This window comes from Meles meles, chromosome 5 (genome assembly GCF_922984935.1).
Source record: "Meles meles chromosome 5, mMelMel3.1 paternal haplotype, whole genome shotgun sequence".
In the NCBI taxonomy this organism is placed as follows: domain Eukaryota; kingdom Metazoa; phylum Chordata; class Mammalia; order Carnivora; family Mustelidae; genus Meles; species Meles meles.
In genome coordinates, this window is record NC_060070.1 from 89,677,911 (window position 1) to 89,704,400 (window position 26,490).

At 51.9% G+C, this 26,490-nt stretch overlaps 2 protein-coding genes across 4 annotated transcripts; one reads left to right on the plus strand and one right to left on the minus strand.

Annotated features, from left to right (window-relative positions):
- Positions 1-228: 228 nt before the first annotated feature.
- Positions 229-13,832, minus strand: UNC5CL (unc-5 family C-terminal like). 2 transcript variants are annotated; one of them, XM_046006229.1, is made up of 9 exons: positions 13,629-13,832; positions 9,389-9,834; positions 8,573-8,873; positions 7,604-7,866; positions 6,421-6,522; positions 6,078-6,145; positions 5,131-5,231; positions 4,860-4,973; positions 229-3,411 (listed from the first exon to the last, which is right to left on the minus strand). In XM_046006229.1, exons 2-9 carry the CDS (start codon positions 9,771-9,773, stop codon positions 3,189-3,191), a joined length of 1,557 nt encoding a protein of 518 aa, XP_045862185.1. In that variant the 5' UTR covers positions 9,774-9,834; positions 13,629-13,832; the 3' UTR covers positions 229-3,188. The 2 variants fall into 2 exon arrangements, with proteins under 2 accessions (XP_045862185.1, XP_045862184.1); XM_046006228.1 differs by having other exon boundaries at positions 13,624-13,832.
- A 1,576-nt stretch (positions 13,833-15,408) lies between these two features.
- On the plus strand, positions 15,409-18,309 carry TSPO2 (translocator protein 2). Of its 2 annotated transcripts, none has more exons than XM_046006410.1 (4): positions 15,409-15,906; positions 17,060-17,252; positions 17,614-17,755; positions 17,995-18,309. In XM_046006410.1, exons 2-4 carry the CDS (start codon positions 17,080-17,082, stop codon positions 18,193-18,195), a joined length of 516 nt encoding a protein of 171 aa, XP_045862366.1. In that variant the 5' UTR covers positions 15,409-15,906; positions 17,060-17,079; the 3' UTR covers positions 18,196-18,309. The 2 variants fall into 2 exon arrangements, with proteins under 2 accessions (XP_045862366.1, XP_045862367.1); XM_046006411.1 differs by having other exon boundaries at positions 15,886-15,920.
- The last annotated feature ends 8,181 nt before the right edge of the window (positions 18,310-26,490 follow it).

The following is a 26,490-nucleotide window of genomic DNA, read 5'->3' on the forward strand; positions in this document are numbered from 1 at the left end:
GGCAGAGGCTTTGACCCACTGAGTCACCCAGGTGCCCCAATTTTTTTAAGATTTTATTTATTCACTTATTTATTTAGAGGAGAGAGAGTGTGTGCATGAGAGGGGGAGGGAGTGTCATGAGGGAGAGTCAAGTGAATGTCAAGCATGCAGGGTTCAATCCCAAGACCCTGAGATCATGAACTGAGGCAAAATCAAGAGCCAGACACTTAACTGACTGAGCGACCCAGACGCCCCTGAATTTTCATTTTATTTCAATTGATTTAAATTTAAAAATTTATACCTAATTTCATTCTTGGAAAACTTTTAGCTTGTTTAACTTGTTACAAAAGTATACTTTTTCAGTTGTAAATTTTATGAAAGCTAAATATTGATCAAATATTTCCAACAAAAAATTAGCACATGTTCAATACAAATTGAAATAATGCTGTAATTGTAAACTATGTACCAGAGTCCAAATACTTTATGAAAAAATAATGTAAGGTATGCCATTAATATTTTTATATTCATTACATGGGTAAATTATAATATTCTGGACATACTAGGTTAAACAAAATATAGTAACACTGACTTCACCTGTTTCTTTTTACATTTTTTTTGCATGTATGATTATTAGAAAACACAGAATCAAATATATGGCTTTCCTTTTATTTCTGTTGGACACCACGAATCCATACGTTGCTGTGAGTGTCACTCAGCAGGTAGATGGGGTGCCAAAGACACAGGTTACCTCTGAATACTGGAGCCTCTAAGCCTACAGACCTAGGCCAATGCTTCCTGCTTATTCCCCTGCCAGCTCTAAAACCCACACAAAGAAGTTTAGGAGGGCTCTACAACATGTGTGAGAGCTGAAGTGCCAAGTTTAGTGTTTTAGGAACCAGGCAGGTGGCCTACCAGGAAAAGGCCAAAGGTAAAGTCACTTCATCCAAGAGTGAAGAGTTTGGAGCTAGAGAGGTGAGAGCTGTGCTAATTAGCACTAGAGACAGAGCAGAGTGCTAAATGTCCTAACCCCCTGAACACTCCTGCCCTTGACTTTGGGTGCTAGCAAATACATGCCAAGCAGGTGTGATTTAAGAAAAGAAGGATCCATCCTCCAGAGATGGGGCAGCCTGCCACCTACCCCCGAGACCTCCAAGCATCTCTTTCCAGGCACTGGGAGCCCATTCTGAGGAATTAGAGTGGGGGCCAGAAGGCATTCCATTCCAGCACAGAAACCCCTGTGACTTCATTGCACAATTCCAGAAGACCTGAAACTCCTAAAATAATTCGTTCCAGGGTAGGGAGGAACATGAAATAAAGATGCCTTGGGCTGGTATGAAGAGCAAGGAAGAGACTTGGACTCCAGCAGAGGAGGATGCTCTCAGCAGCCCTATCCTGAGCCAAGGAAGCAAGGAAAGCCAAGGCACCAACCAGGAGGGTGGGACACAATGGAAGAGGGAGGAGGCGGAAGGGCCCCACCCCGAAGGTTCACTTCTAACAGAATGGGAAGTGAACCTCCCTAATTTACCACTCTGAACCCAGACAGTTTTCATCCTAGAAGCACAATCTACAAAACGCTCCCTTCCAACCAGCCCCCATCGCTATAATTTGACCAAATAAAACCATTCATACCCACATCCAAATTTATCAACTTGAGCAAAATACAGTTAATAACAAAGAAAGGTAATTTTCATATTTTATTATACAATATTGTTTACTATAGAAAAAGCTTTCATATCTTTTAATTAAATACAAAAGCAAAGCATTAGTGTTGCCAGAGAGATTGTTTGCCTGCCCTTAAAAAAATTTAACAACACCTGCTTGCAAACAAAAGTATTACTAGAACTGAGTCAAATCCTTTATTCTCTTCCCAGGCCCCAGAACACTAATCTCTTTCCTATACAGAGTCTAACACATAGTAGGGGGTAAATAAATATTCACTGACTGAATGGTGCGTTCTTTAATCCCCATTGTTTATTTCCTGATCTTAAACTGGATCTTGATTCATTGGGTAAAATCCTCCGCCCTCATTCATAGGGTAACCCAGGGTCTTTTCACTGCTTTTGATACATAACATTGGTTTAAAGACACCTGCCTGAGAGGAAGGACAAGGGGATTCACAGAGTAAAGGAAACCCCCAAAGGCAGGCACAGTAATTCTGCAGAGACAGGAAGATGCTAAGACAGAGAGTAACAGGGAGACAGATTCAGGGATGCAGAGGCTGCACGAAATGGTGGCAGCAAAATGAAGTCAGAGAGACTGAAAACTCACACAGTTCCAGTTAAAGAGCAAAAAGATTGGGCATGAACATTCATCTTGAAGTTTCTTTTCCATCTGATGTTTTATGATGCAGATAATAGCAGAGAGAGAGGAAGACAAGGCAAGGATGGGAAGACAGAGTCAAAGGAAGACACAGGAGACAGGTGGACAGCCAGGCATGACTGACCTTGAACCCTGGTCCTCCTCTCCCATCACACCCACTAGGCAACTCCTTAACACCTCAGCACCCATGCTCACTTTTGGCTTCTACTGTAAGTCCAGCCACCACTCCCTTCTGGCCCCACCCAAAGATGTCTAAACCACTCCTTACTGTCCCTACCCTCTCTCCAACATCCTCCATGAAGCCTTCTCACTGCTCCAGCCCACACTCTGCTGCCTCCCCTCTCAGCTCCTAAAGCACGTCTGTTCATCCCACGCCCACATGTCATAACCACAGGGCACTGCCGTTTTGGCGTTGGCCCTCAGCCCGTGGGTGCATCTTGACTCCCAAAAGAGCACTGCAGCTTTGTCAAGCTCCAAGCCCCATCTCCTCTATCCCAGGATTCCCCGTGATACTCCGATGATGGGTGTCACGAAGCGCTCAGTGAATCCCAGTGGACTGGCCAGTCCGCAAGGAGTGCCAACAGGGCAGTCTCCCAGTCCACTGGTCAAGAAGTTTCCTGGAGGCCAGCCAGGCCGGACCATCTGCTGGGCTCCTGCGCCCCCTGCCGGCCAGGATGGGACTTGTTCGCACGACCAAGCGGGTAGCAATTGCGGAGGAGGCGGGCAATGAAAGGCACCCGGGCTTCACGGTGGCCGCAGGCACTGTCGCACGGTTCTGATAAGATGGATGGGCACGACCAGGAGCACCTGCTGCATCCTTCCTCGGTGTCAGGGGCCCCCCGGGGCCCAGAGTGCTGCGGACGGCGGCCCGCCCCGCCGCCTGGGGGCGCTCAGAGCTTCTCGTCCAGCTCCAGGCCCTCGTTCTCCTGGGCGCCCCCGCGGACTGGCGCGGGGCTGCCGCTGTGCGTCCCGCTCAGGTAGTTCTGGATGACCGAGGCGCAGTCCAGCCGCTCCATGACGGTCATGAGGTAGTGTAGCTCCTGCAGGCTGCCGTTCTGCTCCTCGAACAGCTCCAGGATGGCTGCGGCCGGGCTGCGCTGGCAGGACAGGAATCTGGCCGGGATACAGGCTTGGTGGGCACTCTGTGGCCGGATCCAGCCCATCCCCCAGCTCTGGCCCACGTCCTGCTCTTACCTGCCTTCCAGCGGACTGGGGTGGTGGGAGGGCCCGGGGCCTGGAGACCTGAGATTATCCTGGCTCAAAGGCTACTTCTCTCTCTAGACCCTGGTTTCCTCCTCCTTCACCGGGAGCTTGGGCAAGAGGGCCTCTAGGGTTGCTTCCAGCTCCCATGATCTTAACTGCTTTCTCCACGTCCCCCACCCCAAACTCTCCCCTCCTCCTCCTTCTCCCCCAGGCCACCACATCGTGCCCACCCGTGAGGAAACAGTTATTCTAAACCATGGCTTCACCGGGACTCTTCCCTCTTCAAAAACATTCGAGTCTCTTTCCAGTACTAGCCAAACCCATACTCCAGACCCTCAACTTATCTACAATTTGGTGTTGCTGCTTTTTCCTGACCTTTTCTCCCAATCCCAATCCCAAACCTTCCTGCTCTGAGCCTATCCCTTTCCCACTTTGCACACCACACCCACAACCAGGTGTGCTCTTCCCTCCCGGCAGAGGGGCGGCGCCCCCCTTCCCTACCACCTCCTCCCTAAAGCCCTAATTCCCACCTTCTAGGTGGAGACCACCTGCATCCTCCAGTTCAGACTTTTGGTCTGAGCTACCCCACATCTTCGGGCTTCTTGCTTTAGCTGTTGTGTCTCTGTTCTCAACTTGCTATGCAGCAATGGATATATACAATATACAAATATGTACAAGAAACTCTGCCTTTATTGTTTAGGCTCTCTGTACCTCTTACTAAGGTGTGAGTTCCTGGATGCTGGAACCAGGTCTCATTCACCTTGTATTCCAATGCTGAGCAGAGTTTTCCAGGACACTTGATAAATGTGGGTACTTGATAAAAGTTTAGCAAACAGGTGATTTTTAAATCCAGCTTTCAGCTGGGTCCAGCTCTAGTCCCATCTCCTGGGTGAAGTCCTTCCTGACCACTGCACTCATAGTCTGGGTTCCGGACCTTAGTTCAGAATTGTTCTCTTACTGATTGCTGTTGACAGAGACCATGGTTACATTGCCTGCGTTATTACTAACATTTACCGAATTAACATAGGCCAGGCACTCAACTACATGCTTTATACACATTATCTTATAGTCTGCCTGCTACCCTTCAGGGCACAGCATGTCAAGCACTCAGTATGTACCCAATGACTTATAAGTTAATTGATTCATTTTTTAAATATTTATTGAGCACCTACTCATGAGCCAGGCATCATTCAAGATACTGAGAAAATGGTAATAAACAAAAAGAGCTGCTCTACTGTGGGGAGCAAAGTAGGGAATAGCCATTCTCTGACTGACTGTGCTGCAGTCCTCAAGGTGTCCCAGGAGCCCGACACCCCAGTCCATCCCCCTCTCCCAACTGCAGACTTCGTCCCTCTTACCGAATTTTCATGCCACAGAGCCCCAGGTGGGAGGCCAGTCGACGCCAGTCATTGCCCGTGATGCTGTTCGGTTCCAACAACATCTGCAGTTGCTCAAAAAGTTCTGGGGGCAGCCTGAGGTAGGAGAGGTGGGGTTCTCAGAGGGGAGGATCAGAGAAACCCAGTCTGTTCCACACACACCCCAAATGATGTACACACCCTGCAGGAGCCAGGGATGGGGGAGAGAATCCCAAACGTCCCGCCACCAGCAGCCCAAGCAACCCCAGCTTACCTGTTGCACGGGGGTGGTTGAGAGACAGGGGGTGGAGCCGCCCAGGATTCTTCCTCTGATGCCTGGAATCTGAGGATTTCCATGTACTTGGTCTCCAAGCCCTGAGCCAGAAGAGGGTCAGGAACACACTTAGGGATCGTGAGACTTCCCCTGAGCAAGAAACTGGGGAACCTGCCTCCATTCTTCAGATCCTTCAGCCTGTCACCCAGAGCTACTCCACCAGGAGATACAACCCTGCCCCACCAAGCATCCCTTCCCCTCTGCTCCCCTGACCCCAGAACTTCCAGCTTTAAGTTTGTCTACTGGGAGCTGAGACATGAAGCTGAAGAGGGTGCAGCCAAAGAGATCAGAAAGCTCGGTGAGGTCACGGGGCAGGGAAAAGTCAGTCAAAGGTGGGGACACTCAACTCAGACATATGACTCCTTCCTTCTATCCCTTGGTCCCTCCTTGCAGGTGACAACCTGAGAGGTACTGGCCTACTCTCCACTAAGGCTCCACCACAGCTCCCCAAAGACTCTCAACCCTGATGTCTTCAACTCTTCCCCCTTGAGAGAGTGGGATATTTAACTCTCATCACACCTGATCAAGCCCCCCCTCCCCAGTCGCTCTCCACACTGAAGATACACAATATCATCTCTCAGGTGCAGACAGTCAGCCTAGAAAGAAACCACTTTTCTCTGATGTCCAAGTTCCTCTGGTCTAAGAAATGGGCCTAATCGAGGGTTTGGTTCTTTTACCCTCCTACTGGATTCATCCATGGATAGACAAGAGAGAGTCAGGGATGGAGGGCAACTTGGAGGCCAGGTGATCTCAGCCCCTGGAAGAATGCCATCTACCTGCTTGATTATGTGATTAAGGCCAGACTTACTGGGCACCAGACTCCTCGACCACTTTGTCCAGGGCTCCCCCAAGCCCTGCCCTTGCTTTGCCCCTCAGCTCCAACTCACATCCTGGAAAGTGTGCATGGTGACGATGATCTCACTGGTAAGTGTGGAGCAGTCATCATTCTCATTGGCTACAAAGAGGAGAGGACATGACAGGTCAGCAAGGGCAAAGCCTGGCATAAGGGAGCAGGAGAAGTGAAAGGGACTCCAGAGACAGGCTTTCAAAATCTGAAAGCACTGGGCAAGATGCTCTATCGTGCACTCTACAAAGATCAGTTGCGGCTCCTCGCCTTTTAGAGAAGGTGTGCATGCATGCCTGACCAAATGAGGAGCTGCAGGGGGTGGGGGGAGGTGGGGGGTTGGGAAGAAGGAGAGGAGAGGAGGTGGACGGGGTCTTCTGGACTACCTGCTTTTCTCCGGAAGCAAAAGGAACGGAAGGGGCACTTTCCGTGCCAGATGTGGAGATGGGGAACCAGCTGGCAACTGCTCTCATCCACATTCTCCCAACCTGGAGAGGAGGCAGAGTGGAGGGCCTCAGAAAGTGGGGTCTTCCACGAGTGTTTGAGGACGCCTACTCTGCAGCAGGTGTCATGCAGGGTGCAGTGGTGAGGGATGAGGCGGGAGCGAAAGCAGGAAGGTGTCTCGAGTGGATGTGAGTCCTCGGAGCCTGGACAGGGACCCTGTGAGCAGCCTTCTCTTACTACTGCACATCTCCCCCACACACAGCACACAGGCCTCCCACCTCCCATTCACGACCCCCAGAAATAGCCGTGAATCTGGGCTGTGTCCGCGAACCACACAGATGTCCTTGGCCCCGTAAACAAGTGCAGCAGCCTGTGCCACAAAGGAAGGGGGGAGCAGAGAAGACTGGGACCCCTCCTCAGCACTAGCCCCAGCCAGGGGAGGCAATAAAAGCCTCCCCTCCCCGGGAGACAAACCATAAATGACTCTTAATCTCACAAAACAAACTGGGGGTTGCTGGGGGGAGGTGGGATTGGGAGAGGGGGAGGGGGCTATGGACATTGGGGAGGGTATGTGCTATCGTGAGTGCTGTGAAGTGTGTAAACCTGGCGATTCACAGACCTGTACCCCTGGGGATAAAAATACATTATATGTTTATTAAAAAAAAAAAAATTTGGAAGGGGAGGCGAACCATAAGAGACTATGGACTCTGAAAAAACAACCTGAGGGTTTTGAAGGGTCAGGGGTGGGAGGTTGGGGGAACAGGTGGTGGGTAATGGGGAGGGCACGTTTTGCATGGAGCACTGGGTGTTGTGCAAAAAGAATGAATACTGTTACGCTGAAAAAATAAATAAAATGGAAAAAAAAAAAGCCTCCCCTCCCCTTGCCCCTGCATCATCCTGTCCTCCCACAGAGGGGCTAGGACCAAATAGACCACAGAGGAAGGAAGTGGACAGAGCCCGGGGCTCCCACAGGCAGCCACAGAAGCCAGAGATCCCCTTGGAAGCCATTTCCTCCTGAGCAGGAGTCTCCAAAAGAAACTCAAGGTTCCCAGATTTCTACCCAGGGGAAGCCCAGACCCCCTCCTTCTAGCGGGGCCCCTGCCGCCCAGGCCCTGTCTCACTCACCCTCAGAGATGTACTTGAGCTTCAGGCACTGGTCCCCACGGGCCCCTGTGAAGTCAAAGAGCTGGCAGGGCCCACGCAGGCGCCCCCCATGGGGCTGCTCATTGGCCACGGCCCACTGCAGGGCACAGGGTGTGTTGTTGAGAAAGTAGATGCGCAGCTGCAGGTGGGACTGCCCTGGCGCCAGCGGTGAGCAGAAGACAGCCAGCTGCAGCCATTTGCGGGCATCCCGGCCCGCAGGTGCCTCCAGCACACAGGTGTAGAGACTGCAGGGAAAGACGGGGACCGAGGAGCTGGGAGCCCCATGCACCTGCCAGCTGGCTCCTAAAGCACTAGGAGCCAAGGAGCCAAGGAGCGCAGTCAAGAGGGGAAGTGAGGGGGAGTTAGGCAGGTAGAGGGACGAAATGTGAGTCACATCGAGGTGACCATCACAGAGTGGGGGAAGGGCCAGCAAGACCCCTCCGGTGTGGGAGGGAGGGAGGGTGGGCTCAGGGCCACTGTGATTCAGTGAGGTCCCACACACGGCTGGCCCTGTTGTGCTCAGTGGGAAAGAGAGACAGAAGGACCTAAGATCCTGGAAAGACAGAGCTAAGGACAGACATGAGATGGGAGGGGGTCTTTGAGAACTGGAGGGGACAGCCTGCCCTAACCCTAGATGGTCCTGGACAGGGACATAGGGTAGACACAGACAATTTTAGAGAGACAAATGTAGGGATGGGACAGACCCTTCTAGATGGAGGACTGGGTGGTAGGTGTAGACAGGCAGAGAGCCTGCCGCAGGGGGCACAGTCCTGGACAGGGCTGGAGTGGGACAAGCTGCCCTACACACTAAGACAGAGGGACCGGGAAGGGCCACAGAGAGTGAAGTGTTTTGCAGGCCGTCTGGGACAGATCAAGGGGCAGTTCCATACAAAAAGTGGAGGACGAGGCCAACCGAGACAACGGGCAGGAAGACTGGGCTGATGGGCCTACCTGAAGTGGGAGAGCTGGATACGACACTCGTCCCTGGAGGTGTGGGCCCCAGGCCGCCCCAGGGGCCTCCAGGCCTTGGCATCGAGCAGGGTTGTGTTGCTGCTGTAGGTACGAGCATGGCTGGGCTCCTGGGCACAGTGCTTGAATGTGAGGGTGCAGGGCTTCAGGAAGGAGGCCCCATGGGGGCCACACGCCACCACGGGGCTCACCAGCCCCTGGGCTCGGGATAGTGATGGGGCGTCCAGCAAGTCCCACACCAGGATCAGAGACACCCTCTCCTGGCGGCCGACCGCCACAGCTCCTGGGGAGAACAAGAGTTGAGATGGGCCGGACAGGCAGGCTCATCCCACCCCAGAGAGGCCAGGCCACAGTGGGAGGGGAGATGGGACAGGAGCCCAGGAGAGAGATTGCCTAGCAGGGCACACAGGGAGGCAGTGTGCAAGGAGAGAAAGACTGAGCTGGCTTGTGGCGTAATCCTGAGCTGCTCAGCCCCCCCCCCCACCCTCACTCCTGGGCCACCGCTAGCCCCTACGGGACTAGTGGAAATTTGCAAGAGGTGCTCTTGCTCCAGACACTTTCCGTTACTGAGAATTGTCATAACACACTGTTCATTTCCACCTGGCACTTGATTTCCTGCCAGGGAGTTGTCATAAAAATATGCAATCTATCCATCTTTGGAGTCAATGAAGTCATATAAAAATATAAATAATTTTCAAAATTATGGCGATGTCTACGAACGCTGCTCCCTGAGGCACGACACCCCTGTACAACGCACAAGGAACAACTCTAGGCTGAGAAGGGAGAAGGTGCTGTTACCTGGTGGGATGAGCAGAGAGATGCCCATATCCTGGAGCATCAGGCAGCCACCACGGTGATCTACCTCTCGAGCTGAGAACACCAACAACTTGTGCATCAGCTGACGGATGATGGTCTGGCCTTGAGTGGGTGTGTGCAGTTCCTGGTAGAAGGCGGCCATCTCCGGCAGTGTGGCTGGCGCACACTGCCTTGAGGACTCATTTTCCGGTAGGGGAGTGGGATGGGCCACTGGCTCCTCTTGGCTATCCGGCTTCCACCAGGACCCCAGCAGCCAGCGAGGACAGTGCCATCGAAGGCACTGGACCAGAAGGAGGGCACTCGCCACCGGGACACCCACCAGCAGTAGGAACCGGGCCGGTTGGAAGGCACTCTCATCGGAGCACATCCGCGTGGTCCCTCAATGCTGCCAGTTCCCCTGCACCCCTGGGCCAGCCAAGGCCAAGGACCTGGGGGAGGAAAGAGGCAGTGCCAGGTAAGCCTTTTCAATGTCCTGGAGGCCAAGACTTAGCTTCCAGCTGGCTGCAGTGAGGGAGCCATTGGTCTTCATTCCAGTGCATCCTCGACTAATACCTTTAACAAAACTTCCCCTATCTCTGTTGACTCAAGAACCTGCCATGGCTCCCCATGGCCTAGTACATCACATTTAACTTCCCTGAGGAGGATGTAAATTCAAGTGCCACCTTCGTCACTGGCTGAGCAAATGTGTCCTATTGCTTACTGTCCCTCAGTTTCTGCATCTGTCAGAATACCGTTCTTGATCTTCACAGGAAAATCTTTAAGTGGAAAAGCAAGTTACAGAGAACTAAACATCCTCCAACCCCATTAATGTAAATAGCAGAACTATAGACAAGTATAGATACATATTTACGGGTGTATACATGTCAACCACAGAGAAAGTTCTGGAATAGTACTATGCCGTAAAAATATAATGTAAGTTGGGTTGCCCAGGTGGCTCAGTCAGTTAAGTATCCAGCTCATGATTTTGGCTCAGGTCATGCTCTCATGGGTCACGAGGTAGAGCCCCGGGTTGGCTCCATGCTCAATGGAGAGTCTGCTTGGGATTCTCTGCCTCTGCCTCTGCTCCTTTCCCCATCACGCTTTCTCTAAAATAAATAAAATATTTATATATATATATGTGTGTGTGTATACAGGCACACATATATATATCCTTCCATATATAAATCTTTAAATATATATGTGTATATGTAATATACATATTTTATACATATGTAAATATATATTTATTATACATAATATATACAAAACTTAAGCCACAAATGCAATTTTAAACTTTCTCGTGGCCATAATAAAAAGGTCAAAAGAAATAGGAGGAATTAATTTAAATAATATGTTTTATGTACTTAACCCAATATATTCAAAATATCACTTGGGAGGAAATCAATGTAAAATTACTGAGATATTTTACATTCTGTTTTCCCACTAAGCCTTTGAAATCCGTGTGTATTTTACACTCACAGCGCATGGCAGTTGGGACCTACTAGTGATTCCTGTCTGGGGCAATGCAGGTCTGAGAGGACTCACCCCATGCTATTCCCATCAGTCACTACTGACACAGACAGGAAATTGAGAGGGTGGAAGGTGTGAACTAGGACTTTCAATTTTCTTAAACTCTTTTTCCTGAATTTGAATTTTTTCACCACAGGCATGTATTTTATATTAACTTTGTAATTCTTTTGAAAAGCTACCAAAAGTTAAAAAATAATTACCGCTCAGGGTGATTGTGAGGATGGCATGAGATCATGGGGAAAGCATTTGCAGATGATAAAGCCCTGCCCGAATCTGTTTCTTTAGGCCCCACCTACTGCCAGAAAGGTCAGAAGGTAGCTCACAGGAACCTGTGAACTTGAAAGTGTAACACACTTAAACATGGAAGCAAAACGAGAAAGAAAACCAAAGTTTTCTCCAGTGAGGCTGGGCAAAGGCGGCGCCGGCTGCCTGCCCACCTGGTTACCAGCGGGGGCCTCAGATTGGAACCTGGCCCTTCCAGCAGCTTCCCCATATGGTTGCCAGGCCTTCCTGAGGCCCTCTAGAGTCTACCTCATCCTCCCTTAATCTCCAACACCCACACTCAGGCCAGGCTGGGGTCCTCACACCCGCCTAATTCCAGCCTCTGGCCTTTGCTCCAGCTGTTCTCCCCATCTACCTCACCTACCCACCTGGACCCCTTCCTGCTCTACAGTGCCTCTCTGTGGCTCACCCGCCCTTGACACACTCACCCCTCCCGAGTTTCTCTCCATGGCCATCCCACCTTGTGGAAGGACCCTTGACTCTCCACTGTCACATTTCCTGAGCACCAGCTGTGTACCTCGCGCTGTGGGATAAAGATGATGTCTCAGGAAGCTCCTGAGGGAATACGATTCATTTGCTCTGTAACCGAGTTCTGGGTGGCATCATAGCCTCTTTCAAAATCCTAGAGATCCCCGTGGTTGATTCACTAGAATCTACACTAGAGAGAGGCTTCTGGCGTCCGTTCCTCCCCAGTCCCTTCGCTCACACCCCAACCCGGAGCTGAGGCCTCTCCTCAAGCTTCCAGTTCCTTCCATGCCCACCTTCTTCCTTCCTTCCTTCCTTCCTTAGGGCCCACGAAACCTAAGCCCCTTTCCTTGGGTCCTCCTAGAAAGGGGCAGAAACTCCTCTGTAGCGTCAGGATTAAGGACTGGGGCAGGATCTATTCCCCCCAACCCTTACCCCGTCCCCACTGAAAATGTAGACAGGAAGGAAGGTTTGGCATTGCTCCCTTTGCCTTTCAGTGCAACCCTGCAGATACACTGTAGCAGCCTGCTTCAACCAAAGCCCCTTGCAGGGCACGTGAGTGAAGTGGGTGAGTTGGCAAGGCCCCACATGTGGTAGAAAAGGGGGCTGGAGCAGCCAGCTCCCCTTCATGCTGCAGCCATTCCAAAAGGTCCTCCAACATGAAAGATAATTGGAATTATAGCTGCAGTAATACTGGTTATTGTTCATGGAGCTCTACCCCATGCCACTGTGTTGGAGCACTCTACGTGGCCCATCTCATTTGATCCTCATAGTAACCTTGTGAGTTGGGTGTTATTTTTAATCTCCATTTCCCAGATAAGGAAGCCAAGTTTTCTCCCCACCGTGGAGGCATATGGGAGATTATTAAGCTACAACTGAAGGCAGAGGGCAGGATGAACAGAGATGATGACTGTGTTTCAGAAACACTACCTTTCTCTTCCTGCCCCCCTTTTCCCCCCAGGTCTTTCTTCCTTTCCACTTCTAGAGGAAGTGAAGTTGGAAGAGAAAGAAACAAAAATAAAGTAAAAGTAAATGGAAAGACCCAAAAGGCACATCCTTGGTTCCACAGTGCGGGACGACCCCCACTCCTTGCCCACAAAGGCACCGGTGGCTAGTTAACATGAAAGAAAGGAGGGACTCCGCTGTTTCTGGGGCAACAACCTTCCTGGGGCCTCCAAAGACCAGAATCCAAATCCCCTCCACCCCATTGGATGGCGCAGCAGAGTCTCCCTGCCCAGCCTCCCAACCTGAAACAGTTGGCATATTACTCCCAAAGGCCCCAAGGGGCCTCTCCTGGGCAGCCCATTCATTAACTCTCCCCCAGCTCGGCCCCCTTTCTCCCAGGCTGACAGATCTCCAAGCTGCTTGGCCCTTACTCCATCCTCCCCTTAACCCTAGGAGAAGGAAGGGTCCTGAATCTATAGCAGGCCAACCAGATAAATGTAGCCTAGACCTTCTCAAACCCATGCCTGCTTCCTTACTACTCATGGCTCCAGTCTGCCTTGCCCCAGACCCCAGACTATCACGGGTAGCAGGTCCCTAAGACAAGGGGGCTTTAGAATGCTGACATCACCTGTCCCTCAGAAGTTACCTCCTCCAGCACAAAGATCTGGATTCCTGCTGTAACACTCTGCTCATGTCCTTTGAGGTAGCTCTCAACCCTTCTCCCCCATCACTGGTTCTTACCATGCCTACTCAAACCTTGCTAGCTCATTACTGAAACACAAAAAGTACCAGACGGATGAGTCCAAACCTGCCGTGGGCAGCGTTCATCAGCGTAGTCCACATTTCCGTAGTGCATACAACAGTTTCCCAGATCTCCAGGCCCACTGAGCACTTGCCCCTGCCCTCTTCTCCTCTAGCAGAGGCTCTCCACACTCTGGCTAAGCTGGTCTCACTGAGCCCCAGGTGGCCCCATTGCAATGCCCACCCTGCCCCTGGCTGCCCCACGGGGTGCTCACCTTACCGTGTAGGTGCTCCCAGAGGCTGTCGTCTTGCCCAGGAACAGTAGTTCCTTCTCTGGGAAATCAGCCAGACCGGGTCACCAGGCCAGCAGACAAGGAGAGGTGGGCGGGGAATCCAGGCAGGAGTGGCCCCAAGCTTCCCGGCAATGACCTGCCTCCCAGAGCCCTAAAGAGGGGTGAGGGAGTCTGTCCCTGTCTATTGGCAAAGTCCAGCTGAGGTGGAGGAGTAGCTGAGGATTCCCAGAAGTCAGTCTGGGTCTGGAAGGGAGGGGACAGAGAAAGAGAAAACCTGGGGACAGGTGAACCCCTCCCTACAGTGCCCTCTGCTGGTGAGTGACTGCTCCCACCAGAGGCTAGGGAAAGGGCAGAAGCTAAGAGGAGGGAGCCCTGACAGAAGCTTCTCAACAAGAGCCTGCACACAAAACACACAAGGGACAGGATGAAAAGGGGGGTTCTGATCCCATATATGTCTGAGCTGGGGCCTGAAATTCTGCATCTCTAAGAAGCTCCCAGCTGATGCCAGTGCAGCTGGTCCAGGAGCTTAGACAATGCCTAGTTGCACCCTTTCCTGCACAGAGATGAGAGGAGGCACTGAGAGGGTTAATGATTCACAAGGTGCTGGCAGCATTGGGGTGTTCCCCTATCTGCTTCCTGCCCGTGTGCAGTGTGCAGCAGCGTTGGCAGGAGCCCTGAACCTGGGGGAGAGCAGACGTTGGGCTGTTTGCCAGCCTGAGTCCTTGCATAGAAATTCTGCCTCAGAAAGATAGTGCCAGTGGAATGAAAGATCCCCGCGAAGATGGATTTTTTTTCCAGCTGTTTGCTGCTGTACTCTTAGCTCCTGGTACAGCCTGGTCCATAGCAGGTATTGAATAAAGACTTGTTGAATGAATGCGTGGACCCACTCAGAGAAAAGAGGATGTGTTCTGGCCCCAGACTACGGACACTGAACACAGGCGACTCATCTATTGGCTGGGTACACTTAGGCGAGATACTCGACCCCTCTGAGCCTCCCTTCCCTTGTCTGACAAATGCAGATAATATGATCTACTGCGTGAGGGATAAGCATGGTCATTATTGAGCTAATAACTGTAAAATGCTTGCCACAAAGTAGATGCCCAGTAAGTGGTAACTGTTGTCATGGTGGGCCCCGTGGGCTGACCTCCTGCTGTCCAGGACTGAGGTGAACTCCCCAGACGCCCAGGTATCAATCATCTCATAGAATATAAGTAGCTGCCCCCGCTTTCATCTCAGTTAATGATTGCTCAGCCTCTTGTCCCTGACTGCAACCTCCTCCCCTCTGCTGCCTTCCCCAGGGTAGAAGCCAAAGGATGGGATAAACACCTCCCAGGGCTGCCTGAGTCCCCAAAGTGGAGAGATGGGGCAAAGGAATGATGGAGAGCCACCAGCCTGGGAAGGGGACCTCAAGAGTAAAGGTCGAGCAAGGGGGAGGTGTTCAGAAGTTTGTGTTTTTTTTAAGATTTTATTTATTTATTTGACAGAGAGAGAGAGAGAGGGAGATCACAAGTAGGCACAGAGAGAGGGAGAAGCAGGCTCCCTGCTGAGCAGAGAGCCCGATGCGGGGCTCGATCCCAGGACCCCGAGATCATGACCTGAGCCGAAGGCAGAGGCTCAACCCACTGAGCCACCCAGGCGCCCCTGCTCAGAACTTTTATAGGGACAGAAAGGGCGGGTGTTGGTCTTCGCTGGACAAGGCTCTGTGTGAGTCACACAGGAGGCTGCTTTCTCCTCTGAGTCATGAAGTTATAGGGGTTTGTGAAAATCTGTCAAGCTCGAGTTCCAAGCCAGGAAGGAGCATGCCAACTAGGCTATAACCAGAGGCTGCGTCCATGTATCATGAACTCCTTTCCAAGCTGCTGGCACTTGCTTCACTTGGGGGGGGGGGTAACCCCTGTTACAGGAAGATCCTGGGGAAATCTGAGGGTCCCCACCACCCCCGTGGACACAGGCTAGTTCGCGGGATGTGGAGGCCCCAGCTTGTGGCTTGTAGGCTTGTGGCCTGGGGCTGAGCCAGCCCAGAGGATCAGGCTCTCACAGTGCCAAAGCCTCGATCTTTCTAACAAGACCTCCAGAGGCCAGGACTAACAAACCAGAGGACCTCTCCTAAAAGGAACCCTTCATGGTCATGGAGACATGCCAGTGCTGCCCCCTTGTCATTGGAGAAAGACAGGCCAGATGGGAGCCTCACTCCGCCCTTCTCCTGGTCCCCCACCCTCTTCTGCTTTGCACAAAACGGATATCGTCGGGGACTCGGCCTGCAAGGTATGCTGCTTGAGGTAAGGGGAACGCAGGCCTGGGAATAAAGAGGCAGCAGCAAGAGTGTGGAAAACAGGAGAAAATAGGGTGTGGGTGTGGGAGGAGTCTGCAACACTGGGCATAAAAACAAAAGAGAGACAAGAAGGCAGGAGATGAGCAAATGGCTAGTGAGAAGCAAAGAAGTAGAGAGACGAACAGGCAGGCAGGCCAGGGAGCCTCCAGGTCGTGGACAGGGGCCCTGGACAGGAAAGGATGAAGTAGGCAGTCACTGCAGGACACTGAGAATCTGTCTTCCTTGCAGTCCCGGCAGTCATGGGAGGGGGCTGAAGTACCATGTGCAAATGAGAATGATACCATGTGGGGGGGTGGGGGGCCTTGGCTGGAGGAGGGTCTGTGTCTTGTTCCACATGCAAATGAATGTGGCAGCTTCTTAATCAAAGAACAGGCAGTTGCTTCCTTGAGAAGTCAGGCCACAAGAAAGCTGAGCACTTGTGTCATGGGCTCAGTCCCTCCAGAAGTGGAGAGGTGGAGGAGGGACCTTGCCAGCCCCTGCGGGACAGGTGAGACCTAATGCTTCAGAGAAAGGAACCCAGGGTCATTCAGCTAAGTTCAAATAGGGCAGCAGTTCAGGCTGTATGGGCCTCTTGGGTCTGCCAGTCTGGTGTATGGAGATAAGCCTGGGGGCAGATGGGCTGCCCCATTCTGGACTAGAAAAGACCCCCAGGGAATCTCTGGATCCTGCCTCTCTAGTCCTTCCAGGCAGGTTATATCAGCTTGGCTGAGTTCAGCATAAGGCAGCGTCCCTGTCAAGGGCCTGCTATGTACCTGCCAGCCACTACGTGAGGCAGAAAAGACTGTCGTACCTGGACCTGAACTCTAGGAGTCAGATACACGCGAGAGGGAAGGAGCTTCGCACTCAGAAGTAGTTATCAATACCAGACAGTATCTTCTGGGTGCCAGAGAAAGAGCAAGGCAGTATGGGCTAGCAAGCGCAGGATGGGAGCTGGGCCAAGGTGGGGAGAATGGCATCTCTTACCAGACCTCCGAGGAGGGGCTCAGGCCACAGTACAGTGGCAGGTGGCAGGTGGAGACAGTCAAGCAGGCGTGGGGAAAGGACTAGGAGGGAGGCCCACCAGCAGCATGTTGTCTGCCTTCCTAGATTTTGCCTCTGTGAGGGGAATGCAGCCGCACGGTGCCATCTTTTTGGCCCTTCCCCACCTGGGGCCCATCCTGCTCTGGCTGCTCACCCGTCATCGAACATCTGGTTGGGACGACAGCCCGAAGAAACCGCCAGGGTGCCCGCCTCACAAAGTCTTGTTGGCAGGGTGGATAACCATGTACTTTGTCGTGGGGTGAGCACCCGTTTCTCCTGCCTTGGCCCTGATACCTGTGAGGATGGGAACAAGGCCCTGCACCCCCGAACTACTACTGCATTGTGGCCTTCACAGGGACGGCATGCCATCCTGTCTCTTGGGGGGAGGGGGGAGTCCCCTCCGCGCCTGTCTAGGACTCCAGACAGCCTTGTTCCTCCCCCTCTCCAAGTTTCCCCATGGCCTCCCCCACCTCACCAATCGTGCCGGCTCCTCCCACCACCTCCCACCCGCCCTCAAGGGATGCTTAGACACGCCTGCTCCCATTTCAGCCCACAGGGCTTCCTTTTGGTAACCAAGAGTCCTCCCTCCTTCTGAGTGTTCTGCCACCATCTCTCCACAGCTACGCCTCCTACCTGGTGTGGAAGGACCTGGGAGGGGGCTTTGGGCGGCCCCTGGCCCTGCCTCTCGGCCTCTATGCTGTGAAGCTTGCCATCAGCTGGGCTGCCCTGATTCTCTTTTTCGGAGCCCACACCCATGGTCTGGTAAGGCATGCAGTGGAAGTAGTGTAGGAACAGGGGAGAACACCCGTGGCCCCCAGAGCAGATAACACAGTAGACCAATCAAGTGCAAGCAGGTTAACGGGTGGGCAGACTTCTCTGAGCTCTGGCTGAGTGCCCAGACCTCAGCAACTCGGCTCACTGGGTCCAGGGTGCTGCAGAAAGGCGGAGGGCTCAGCGCGACCTACCTGACTGCCCTGCGTCCCCGCCCCTCCCCCATCCAGGCCCTGCTGCATCTGCTGCTACTCTATGGACTGGTGGTGAGCACAGCGCTGATCTGGCACCCCATCAACAAGCTGGCCGCCCTGCTCCTGCTGCCTTACCTGGCCTGGCTCACCGTGACTGCTTCCATCGCCTACCGCCTGTGGAGGGACAGCCTCTGTCCAGACCATCAGCCTCAGCCCATCGGGGAGAAGAAGGACTGAGGCACCAGGGACAGGAGTGGAGGGAGATGGCCAGGGTAGGGTAGAAGAGAACGCAAGCAGGGTTGTGGGGCTATTTGGAGGAGGAAGGGAGGGGAAGGGGAGCCAGGACTGATGAATCCCTGAAGATGACTCAGCCCAGGGTGGTCACTGTCCTGGGTCCCCCGGTGCCAATTTCCTTTCCATTTCAGAAACGGGAGAGGGGAAACTTATTTTATACTTAATATAAATTAATTAATTCTGTATTAATAAGGTAATTTAGAAATACCCATTAATAAAATCCTTTACGAACTTTGAGGGTATGATGCGAAGTGCATATCTGGGATAGACGAAGTCGAGGGGCAGCGTTGCAGGGGTAGACACGTCTGCGCATGTGTGGGAGTCCGTGTCGGTCAATGGGAGCAGGAAGGCAAGTGCAAGGCGAGGGGAGAGTGGGCGTACCCTCTCGGCTCCACTTCCACGCCCTCCCGATAGGGCCGAGATATTTAGGACTCAGATTTCAGTTACCTGGAACACAAAGTCCTTTCGAAAAGTGGTATAAAAGCAAAACACAAAAGTAGATAAAGTTAAAAAAAAAAAGATGCAAATTATATGTGTCAGGTTTATATATTATATTTTATTTTAGAGTAGTTTAATGTTATTTCATTGGATTTTAATTAGTATATATTAGTAACAATAATATAATGTGTATAACATATACCATAGTGTATTATAGTTATTATAATAATAATATTATACTATGGTTATACAATATATTATTCTCATGCACTTTCTATATGTTATATTAAGACCTTATGCGATTATCACTGATAAAGAGGATTACAGCCCATTTTTTTCATATTCTTTTTTTACTATTAATTATTTTAAATCCATTAAAGACTATTACAATAAGAGAAAACATTGAGAAAAAGAATGAACACCTCAGTGCTGCTAAGTGATTTCAGACTTCTCTCTTTCTGCATCTTCTCGTTGGCTTCTTTATTTTAGTTTCTTCTCTCCTATTGTTTTCTTCTCCTCTTGTTTCAAGGCCCTGGTGGTAGCAAGGGTAGCAGTGACTGCCCCTGGGGCTGCCCACCCCCAGATCCCAAAGGAGGTCCGCTAGAAGGCCCAGACACCCTGCCCAGGAGCTTTTAAAAATACTGACCACTCTCTGGGGATGGAGTTGGCCATCAGTGTTCTCACAACTCCCCAGGGCCTCCAGCAGCCCAGCTGGGAACCACTGCCAACAGAGCCACTGGGGAGGTTATTACAAACGCATGTTCCTCAGACCCCACCTGTGACTTAAGAAACAGAATTTTGGGGTGGAATCCAGGCATCTTTGGATTGAGCTCCCAGCACTTGTGTGAGCTCTCACTAAAATTTGAGAGCTCCAGGTACGGCTGGTCTCTCGGGGCTCTTTTCACTTCCACAACCTGTACTTCTTGTGAGCTGAGTTCTGGCTGAAGAACCAGCTCTGACCTCGCAGGTGGGGGCCAAGGACCAGACGGGGAGAAGCCAGAAGGAGATCATCATTCAAGGAGACTGGCTTTTTCTGGAGCTCAACAAAGGAGGATAAGAAGGAAGGACTCTGCATCCTCCCTGAATCTAAAAGGATATTCTGCCCAGCCAGGCAGGCCAGGGACCCCCACCTCCGCATCCCACAGCACAGAGCAGGTCTTCAGGTATCTTTATGGGCTGGAAAAAATGAACACTTAGTCCCATTAAAAGAAAATGCTGACCAGTACCCCACCAACACCTGCAGACGAGTCTGGAGCCATTGAAAAAGCCTGTGTTTGTTCTTGAAACTTCTTGAAACTTCTCAAGTGGTTCTAATGTTCAGCCTGGTTGAGACAGGTACCAGCCTGGTTCTCCAAGTGTGGCCCACTGACCTCCTGGGGCAGTTGTTAAAGGCCTGGACTCCAGCCCTGCTCCAGACCCACATCATCTGCCTCTGTGAGATGGAATCAGAACATCTTGGGGAAGGAAGGCCATACAGTACAGTCAGTGGTTTGCAGTTCTGGCTCTGGAGAAGAGTCAGCCTGGGCTTGGTACAGACTGTCATTTACTACCTGGGAACCCAGTGCAACTGACTTCACTGCCCGTGCTTCATTTTTCTCATCTGTGCCATGGGCCCTCCCCCATCCCCTAGAATTGTTGGGAAGAGATGAGATAATGAGTAAAATGAGGTCTGGCACAGAGGAAGTGCTTAACGTCTGTTAGCTGTTCTAGGAGGGGAACCCAGAGGCCCCTTGATGGAGACCCACCTTTCTCCAAGACCCCCAGCTGTATCTCCCTCCCTTCCTAAGAGCCAGGAGAGTGAGGTCCCCAGATCTGGCGGCCAGCCTGACCAGTGTCACATGCAGAAAATGAGTCGCTTTTTATGTTGCAAGTTCAGGTGGATTTTGTCTTCACCTCAATCAAATTTTCTAAAACTGCTTTCAGTTGAATTTATAACTTCATTTATATGTGTAGCTGTTTAAACGTAGAAGCATAATCCATAAATACCGATCGAGGGTGGGCTCAGATCCACCGCACTGCACTGGTTCTCGTCCCTGCTCCACTGTTACCGGGTGACCTTAGACGAGTCAACACCCCAGAGTTATTTGCCATTGTTGTTGTCGTCATCATCTCACAGAGGTAGTATAAATAGCTGCTCCGAATTTTATTGGTGTCGCCAGCTAATTCTAGAAGTTTAACTGATGCTCTAAGAAGAGGAGAGTCTACCCAAGCCCACTGCATGGACTTTGCCCTCCCCAGTGCAAGCTGATCCACAGACCCAGGCATCCAGATACCTCCAGTTCTGGACACTTGGCCCTAGAACAAAGCTTGATTTGGGCAGTTTCCCAAGCCCCGGAATAACAAGACTGCCTGATAGGGATGAGCCAAACCAAGGGGCTTCCTGGCTTTGAACAGAAACAGCCAGAAAGGGCAGGATTCCAACCACAAACTCTCATCCTCTGTCCCCAGAGTCATCGTTAAAATTCCCTTCTGTAGGAGTACCTGGTGGTTCGGTCGGTTAAATGCCTGACTCTTGATTTCAGCTCAGTTCATGATCTCAAGGTCATGAGACTGAGCCCCAAGTTGGGCTCTGTGATCAGTGAGGAGTCTGCTTGTCTCTCTCCCTCTGCCTCTCCCCCATCACACGCTCATGCCTGCGAGCATTTTCCCTCTCTCACTCTCTCTTTCTCAAATGGATGAATAAATAAAATCTTTTAAAAAAAGAAAAGAAAAGAAAAACTCCCTTTTGCACTGCTCTTTGGTTCCTGGGTGGGAGCCTTTAATCTCCCAATCTGCCTGAAGCCCTTGTCCTTACCCCACTGGTTCTTAACCACACCTGGAACACGCACTGCCCTGGGCCCCTCCTAGGTATCTGGAGTTACCTAGAGCTGTGCCTGAGTGGAGTCAGAGATGCCTCCTATCTTTACGACATGTGTCCTGGGATCCCACCACCGCAGTCATGTGTGTGTGCTTCTCTGTCTTTCTGTAGTAGTTTTCCATTTGCCTCTGAGCGAGTACATGGCATGTGACTATGATTCACTGGGTGGAGAGTGGCAGGGAGGGGGAGATGAGCTCCGCAAAGGCTGTGCAGTGCTCCCCACACCAGTGTGTACAGAGGCTGGGAGCTGCAGCAGATAACATAGCACCCCCAGTAGGTGGTACGTCTCTTTCTGCTGGATCTTAGTCCCTCCTTCCCTCCCTGGAACCCTGCATCCTTCCTCCCTTTGCCAAGTCTGCAGAGTTGAGCCACACAGAGGCAAGGTGAGGTGGGGAGACTGAGAGTGGACAAAGTTTTGGTCCACTGGGCTGGGAGGGAGCAGAGTGCAGGCATCCCCAGCCCTTCCTCCCCATGGGCAGGTAGACATGATGCCCTGGTGGAAGGAAGTTGAAGGCCCCCAGAGTGTTGCCAGGCCTGGGCCAGGGCTCCAAAGTCTTCCTTTGTGGTAGCCACATCCATCCAATCCCCTGGAATTCCCCGGCACCCCAAGCTGAGTTTCAGAGTCCTTCTCCTTCTTGTAGTTCTGGAAAACAAGGACAAGGCCCTCTTGTTTTAAGGACTGATTGCTAATCCCCTTTAGTGGCAGGCAAGTTACTGACCCACACAAAGACTGGCTCTGGTCAGGACCCCCTCAGATCCAGACCTCCCTCTTTCATGCTCAGAAGAGTCCCTTGAAGCCCCTTCTCTCCTCGCAAGCTCTCAAGGACCCTCACCCAACTTCGGCACATTCTGCTAGTGTGCAAACCAGGACAGGCTCTCTGCCATAATGGTTGCCTCAGTGCTATCTTTTCAGCCTCATCCGTCCCTCTAACTGTCTATAGCTCCAAGATCCCCCAGCCCACAGGAGCACCCAGGAAACCCCTGTCCTCTCCACCTGCACCTGTTCCACACACTGACTGTTCTAAGCGCTGGAATTCTCCTTTCAAAAGCTGATTCAGTTTATCTCTTTCTCCTAGTAGGTTCTTTGGCCCCGCAAACACCTCTTTCAAAGAACACTATTAGTCACCTTCTTGTGCATGATTCTTATCAGCTCACTTTCTTCAAAGACTCAAAACGCCCGCCGCAGGAGCCGGGCAGTGCCGGGAGTGGCTGCTGGAATGGAGGACCGCCGTGACTAAGTTCCCATGTCACCCTTTTCCCCAGGGGACAGCACATTCTGCCTGGCAACCCGAGCGTTGTGTTCTGCACAGGAGGATATTGAAAACCTTGGCCCACGCTGTGAGCCTAGTGCCTTCCCTGATCTCAGCCTTAGACCTTTGGGAGACCCTGGGGCCCCTTCCCCACCCCCTGCCTGGCCAAAGCTCTGGACACCCGTGTTTATGTCAACAGAGCGGTTGCTGGAGGGCACAGGCTTCTGGCCACCAGGGGGTTGTATGGTGCCTGCGGCCCGTTGTTTGTGTACCTCGTCTCAGTAGTGACCGAGGGATAGGCACGCCCTGGCTGGGTCTCTGGGGCAACGCGCTGTTGGGGTCCCAGCTGTCCCTGCACATAAAGCACCCACTCCATCAGCGCACTCCCGAGGTGTCTTCTTTCACAAAGTGAGAATTTAAACCTTCCCCTGGTGAGGCTTCTATTTTCCACTAGGCTCCTCCTGGCCTCTACTTCCTTCCTAGTGAGGGCAGCGCGGGATCAGGCTGGGACCCAAGGAACAGCTGTGCCTGACCCTGTCCCCTACTCCTCGGCCACCTCCAGAACATCCGAATGTTTTCTGAAACGACCCTGGGAAATGGGACTGGGAGAGGCAGGTTGCAGCTTCTCTTGGGCCTGATACAGCTCCTTCCAGCCCCTGCCATCCCAGAGAGAATGGGGCTGGGGCCTGCGGGGACAGATTGGGAGCATTCCTTTTTCGGTTTCCATCCCTACTCCCCAGCTGCTTTGTCTCTATCCCTGTACCCTCTACACATACACACCACACGGACATACATGCCTCTGCACATGCACTCCTCACATACTGATTGCTTCTAGAGCCAAGGTCCCTGAAGAACGCCTTCTTCCCCTAGAGCCCTTCTTGTCCCTCCTTCCTCGGAGCCTGGCCTCGGGGGTCCTGGTAGCAGTAGGAACCGAATGGTGAAGGTCCCATAGCATGACTCTGGCAGCCCACAGCTCTGTTCTCACTAGCTGCATGACCTTGGCCAAGTCACTTAAGCTCTCTGGTCTCAAATTCCTCACTAATAAAATGAGAATGATTACTATTAATTAATACCTACCCCCAACATCCTCATGAGGAGTAAATAGGTATTATTAATACCTACCCCAACATCCTCGTGAAGAGTAAATGGACTAACTGACATGACCTGCTGAGACCAGTGTCAGGCCCCCACGAAGGGCTGTGTTAATGTCAGTGCTCCCTGTTACTGAATTCCAGGTGGCATAACACAGTTGGAAAAGCCTAGAACTTGAAGGCTGACAGACCTGGGTTCAAACTCCAGCAACCCACAGACTCCTGCTGTGACCTTGAACTAGATGCCTTATTTCTCTGACTCCTCCTCTGCAGGAGGGGCAAAGGGATAGAAACTTACCCAAATGTGAACGGGGGGTTGGGGAATGCCTGCCCTAAAGAGTAGAGTGGCAGCTGCAGAAGTCCCAGCCAAGCTCCCGGCACCTGATCCCCAGATTAGCTGTTACACTCTGGGGCCAGCAGGGGAAACTGGTAGGACTTGGAAAGGAGAACCAGGGACCAGCCAGGAACCAGGCCCCCAGAAGGTGCCATAAATAGCCAGAGCTAGCTCAGAGGGCCTCCAGGGATGGAGGGCAGGGGTGAGGGCTGGAGAGGAGCCGTGGAAAAGGAAGCTGTCAGTTATCAGTCCAAGGGAGGACCCAGAGTGCTCTCCCAAGTATCAAAGGAAAAAGGGTATGTGGGTGTGTTGGGAGCCAGGGGTCACCTCTTCAGAAAGGACCAGCTGGGTCCACCTCTGTCCCACCTCCCACCAACACTCAGAGTCAGGAAATTTTCATGACATTGTTCATCTTCACCCTCACGGGAGCCAGTCTTGTCTCCTCTTCTCGTTTCCATCCCTTTGACTATACTGGACAATAACTCAGAAGGAAGCACAGAGGCCCAGATATGCTTAGTGATTTGACCAAGATCATACAGTGAATCAAGGCTGAGATGGGCTTGTGAACATGGATTTATTTCCACCCTCCCCACCCCCAACCAATCCTGAGTTATACAGGACAGCCAAAATATCTGTGCCGTGTTTCCAGTCCTCTGGGTGCCTGGGTGGCTCAGTCAGTTGAGTGTCCTACTCTAGAGTGTCCTACCCTTGATTCTGGCCCAGGTGATGATCTCAGGGCTGCAGGATCCAGCCCTACAACAGACTCCATGCTCAGCAAGGAGACTACTTCTCCCCTCTTTTTTTCCCTCTGCCCCTCTCCCCAGCTTGCTCGCTCTCTCCCTGTCTCTAATAAATAAATCTTGGGGCACCTGGGTGGCTCAGTCAGTTAAGCATCTGCTTTTGGCTGGGGTCATGATTCCAGGGTCCTGGGATCGAGCCCCACATCAGGCTCCCTGCTTGGCAGGAAGCCTGCTTCCCCCTTTCCCTCTGCTATTCCCCCTGGTTGTGCTCTTTCACTCTCTTTCTCAAATAAATAAAGAAAATATTAAATAAATAAATAAATCTTTAAAAAAAGAAGAAGAAGAAGAAGAAACCTGTCCTCAAGGAGGAAATACTTCCCACAGGGGAAATAAGGCCCTGAAAGGATCCCTCCTGGTCACTTGCCTCCCCCAAGACCTTTTGTTCTGCCTTGGTTGTTCCAAGCCCCTCACTGCAGCTGTGACCGGGAAGGAGGAGAGGGACACCCACCTTCACAGCTTTACACAGGCTTTCATCAGAGCTGGCTGGGTGCCGCCCTGGAGATAAGAACTATTCTCCGAGAACCTGGACTTACAACCTTGTGTGATCTTTACACCTGACTTCACCTTCCTGAGCCATAGGTCCTAATTGCAAACCAAGGCCAGTGATCCCTGCCCATGTGAGACCTGCATGAAGACTGCACTAGTGTGTGCCCAAGGCCCCGCTGAAGATGAAGACAGGACGCCCCGGCCAGACTGCACCTCGTGCCTCTCTGTGTTCTTGCCATTTCCTACCGCACCTGGCACACAGGAGCCCTTGATAAGTGTTGATCAAATAAAAGAAGGAAGTGACCTCTTTGCATGGAACCATTGTGTGTTTGTGGGATGACAATGAATAATGTGGGTCCGCCATGTATCAGCGATCACCGCCTTTTCTTTGTGGACTCAGGCACTACTCCTACCACTCTGTGCTTGACAACCCTGGAAAAAACACCTGAAAAAATAATCTCGGGGTAAATGCTTTCAGTAGCAAACCTATTAGGTAGGAGAACCAGCTAGTTTACGGTGGGTACCCCAGAGCGCTCTGGAGAATGCAAGGGGAACGAGTAGTAATTATGCCTGGACAACAGGTAGATACCATGACCATCCAGGAAGACCTAAATGTTTGGCCGCTTACTCGTGGGGCCCTGTGTAGCTCAGAATTCCCTGGGCAGAGAGCCCCGAAGCCCCAGATACTCCAAACTGACCTGACTTCTATTCTCTGGGCAGACCGTGGAAGGGTATCCTCCCTTTCCATCACCGCCACCCAACCCACTTGGGGCAGGGTTCCAGTAGTTCCTGAAGTTCCCAGGTTCCTCACTTTCAACCTCTAGATGACCCTGACCCCAGCCTTCCACTGTCCTGAGAATGGTCTAGAGTTTTCATGCTGCCCCAAACATAAACACCTGTGGCCTCTGCTAAGCATCCAAGATGGGAACTGAGAAAGTGATCCATACATCTTCCAATGCTGGTTTAGCTCAGGGATTTTTCC

Excerpts from the sequence above, each read along its gene's own strand:
- UNC5CL (XM_046006229.1), bottom strand. The coding sequence starts at position 9,773 with ATGTGCTCCGATGAGAGTGCCTTCCAACCGGCCCGGTTCCTACTGCTG. Across the intron at positions 7,867-8,572 it reads ATCCAGCTCTCCCACTTCAG|TCTCTACACCTGTGTGCTGG; the intron begins GTAGGCCCATCA and ends CTTTCCCTGCAG. Across the intron at positions 6,146-6,420 it reads TTGCTTCCGGAGAAAAGCAG|CCAATGAGAATGATGACTGC; the intron begins GTAGTCCAGAAG and ends TCCTCTTTGTAG.
- TSPO2 (XM_046006410.1), top strand. The coding sequence starts at position 17,080 with ATGCAGCCGCACGGTGCCATCTTTTTGGCCCTTCCCCACCTGGGGCCC. Across the intron at positions 17,253-17,613 it reads ACCATGTACTTTGTCGTGGG|CTACGCCTCCTACCTGGTGT; the intron begins GTGAGCACCCGT and ends ATCTCTCCACAG. Across the intron at positions 17,756-17,994 it reads GAGCCCACACCCATGGTCTG|GCCCTGCTGCATCTGCTGCT; the intron begins GTAAGGCATGCA and ends TCCCCCATCCAG.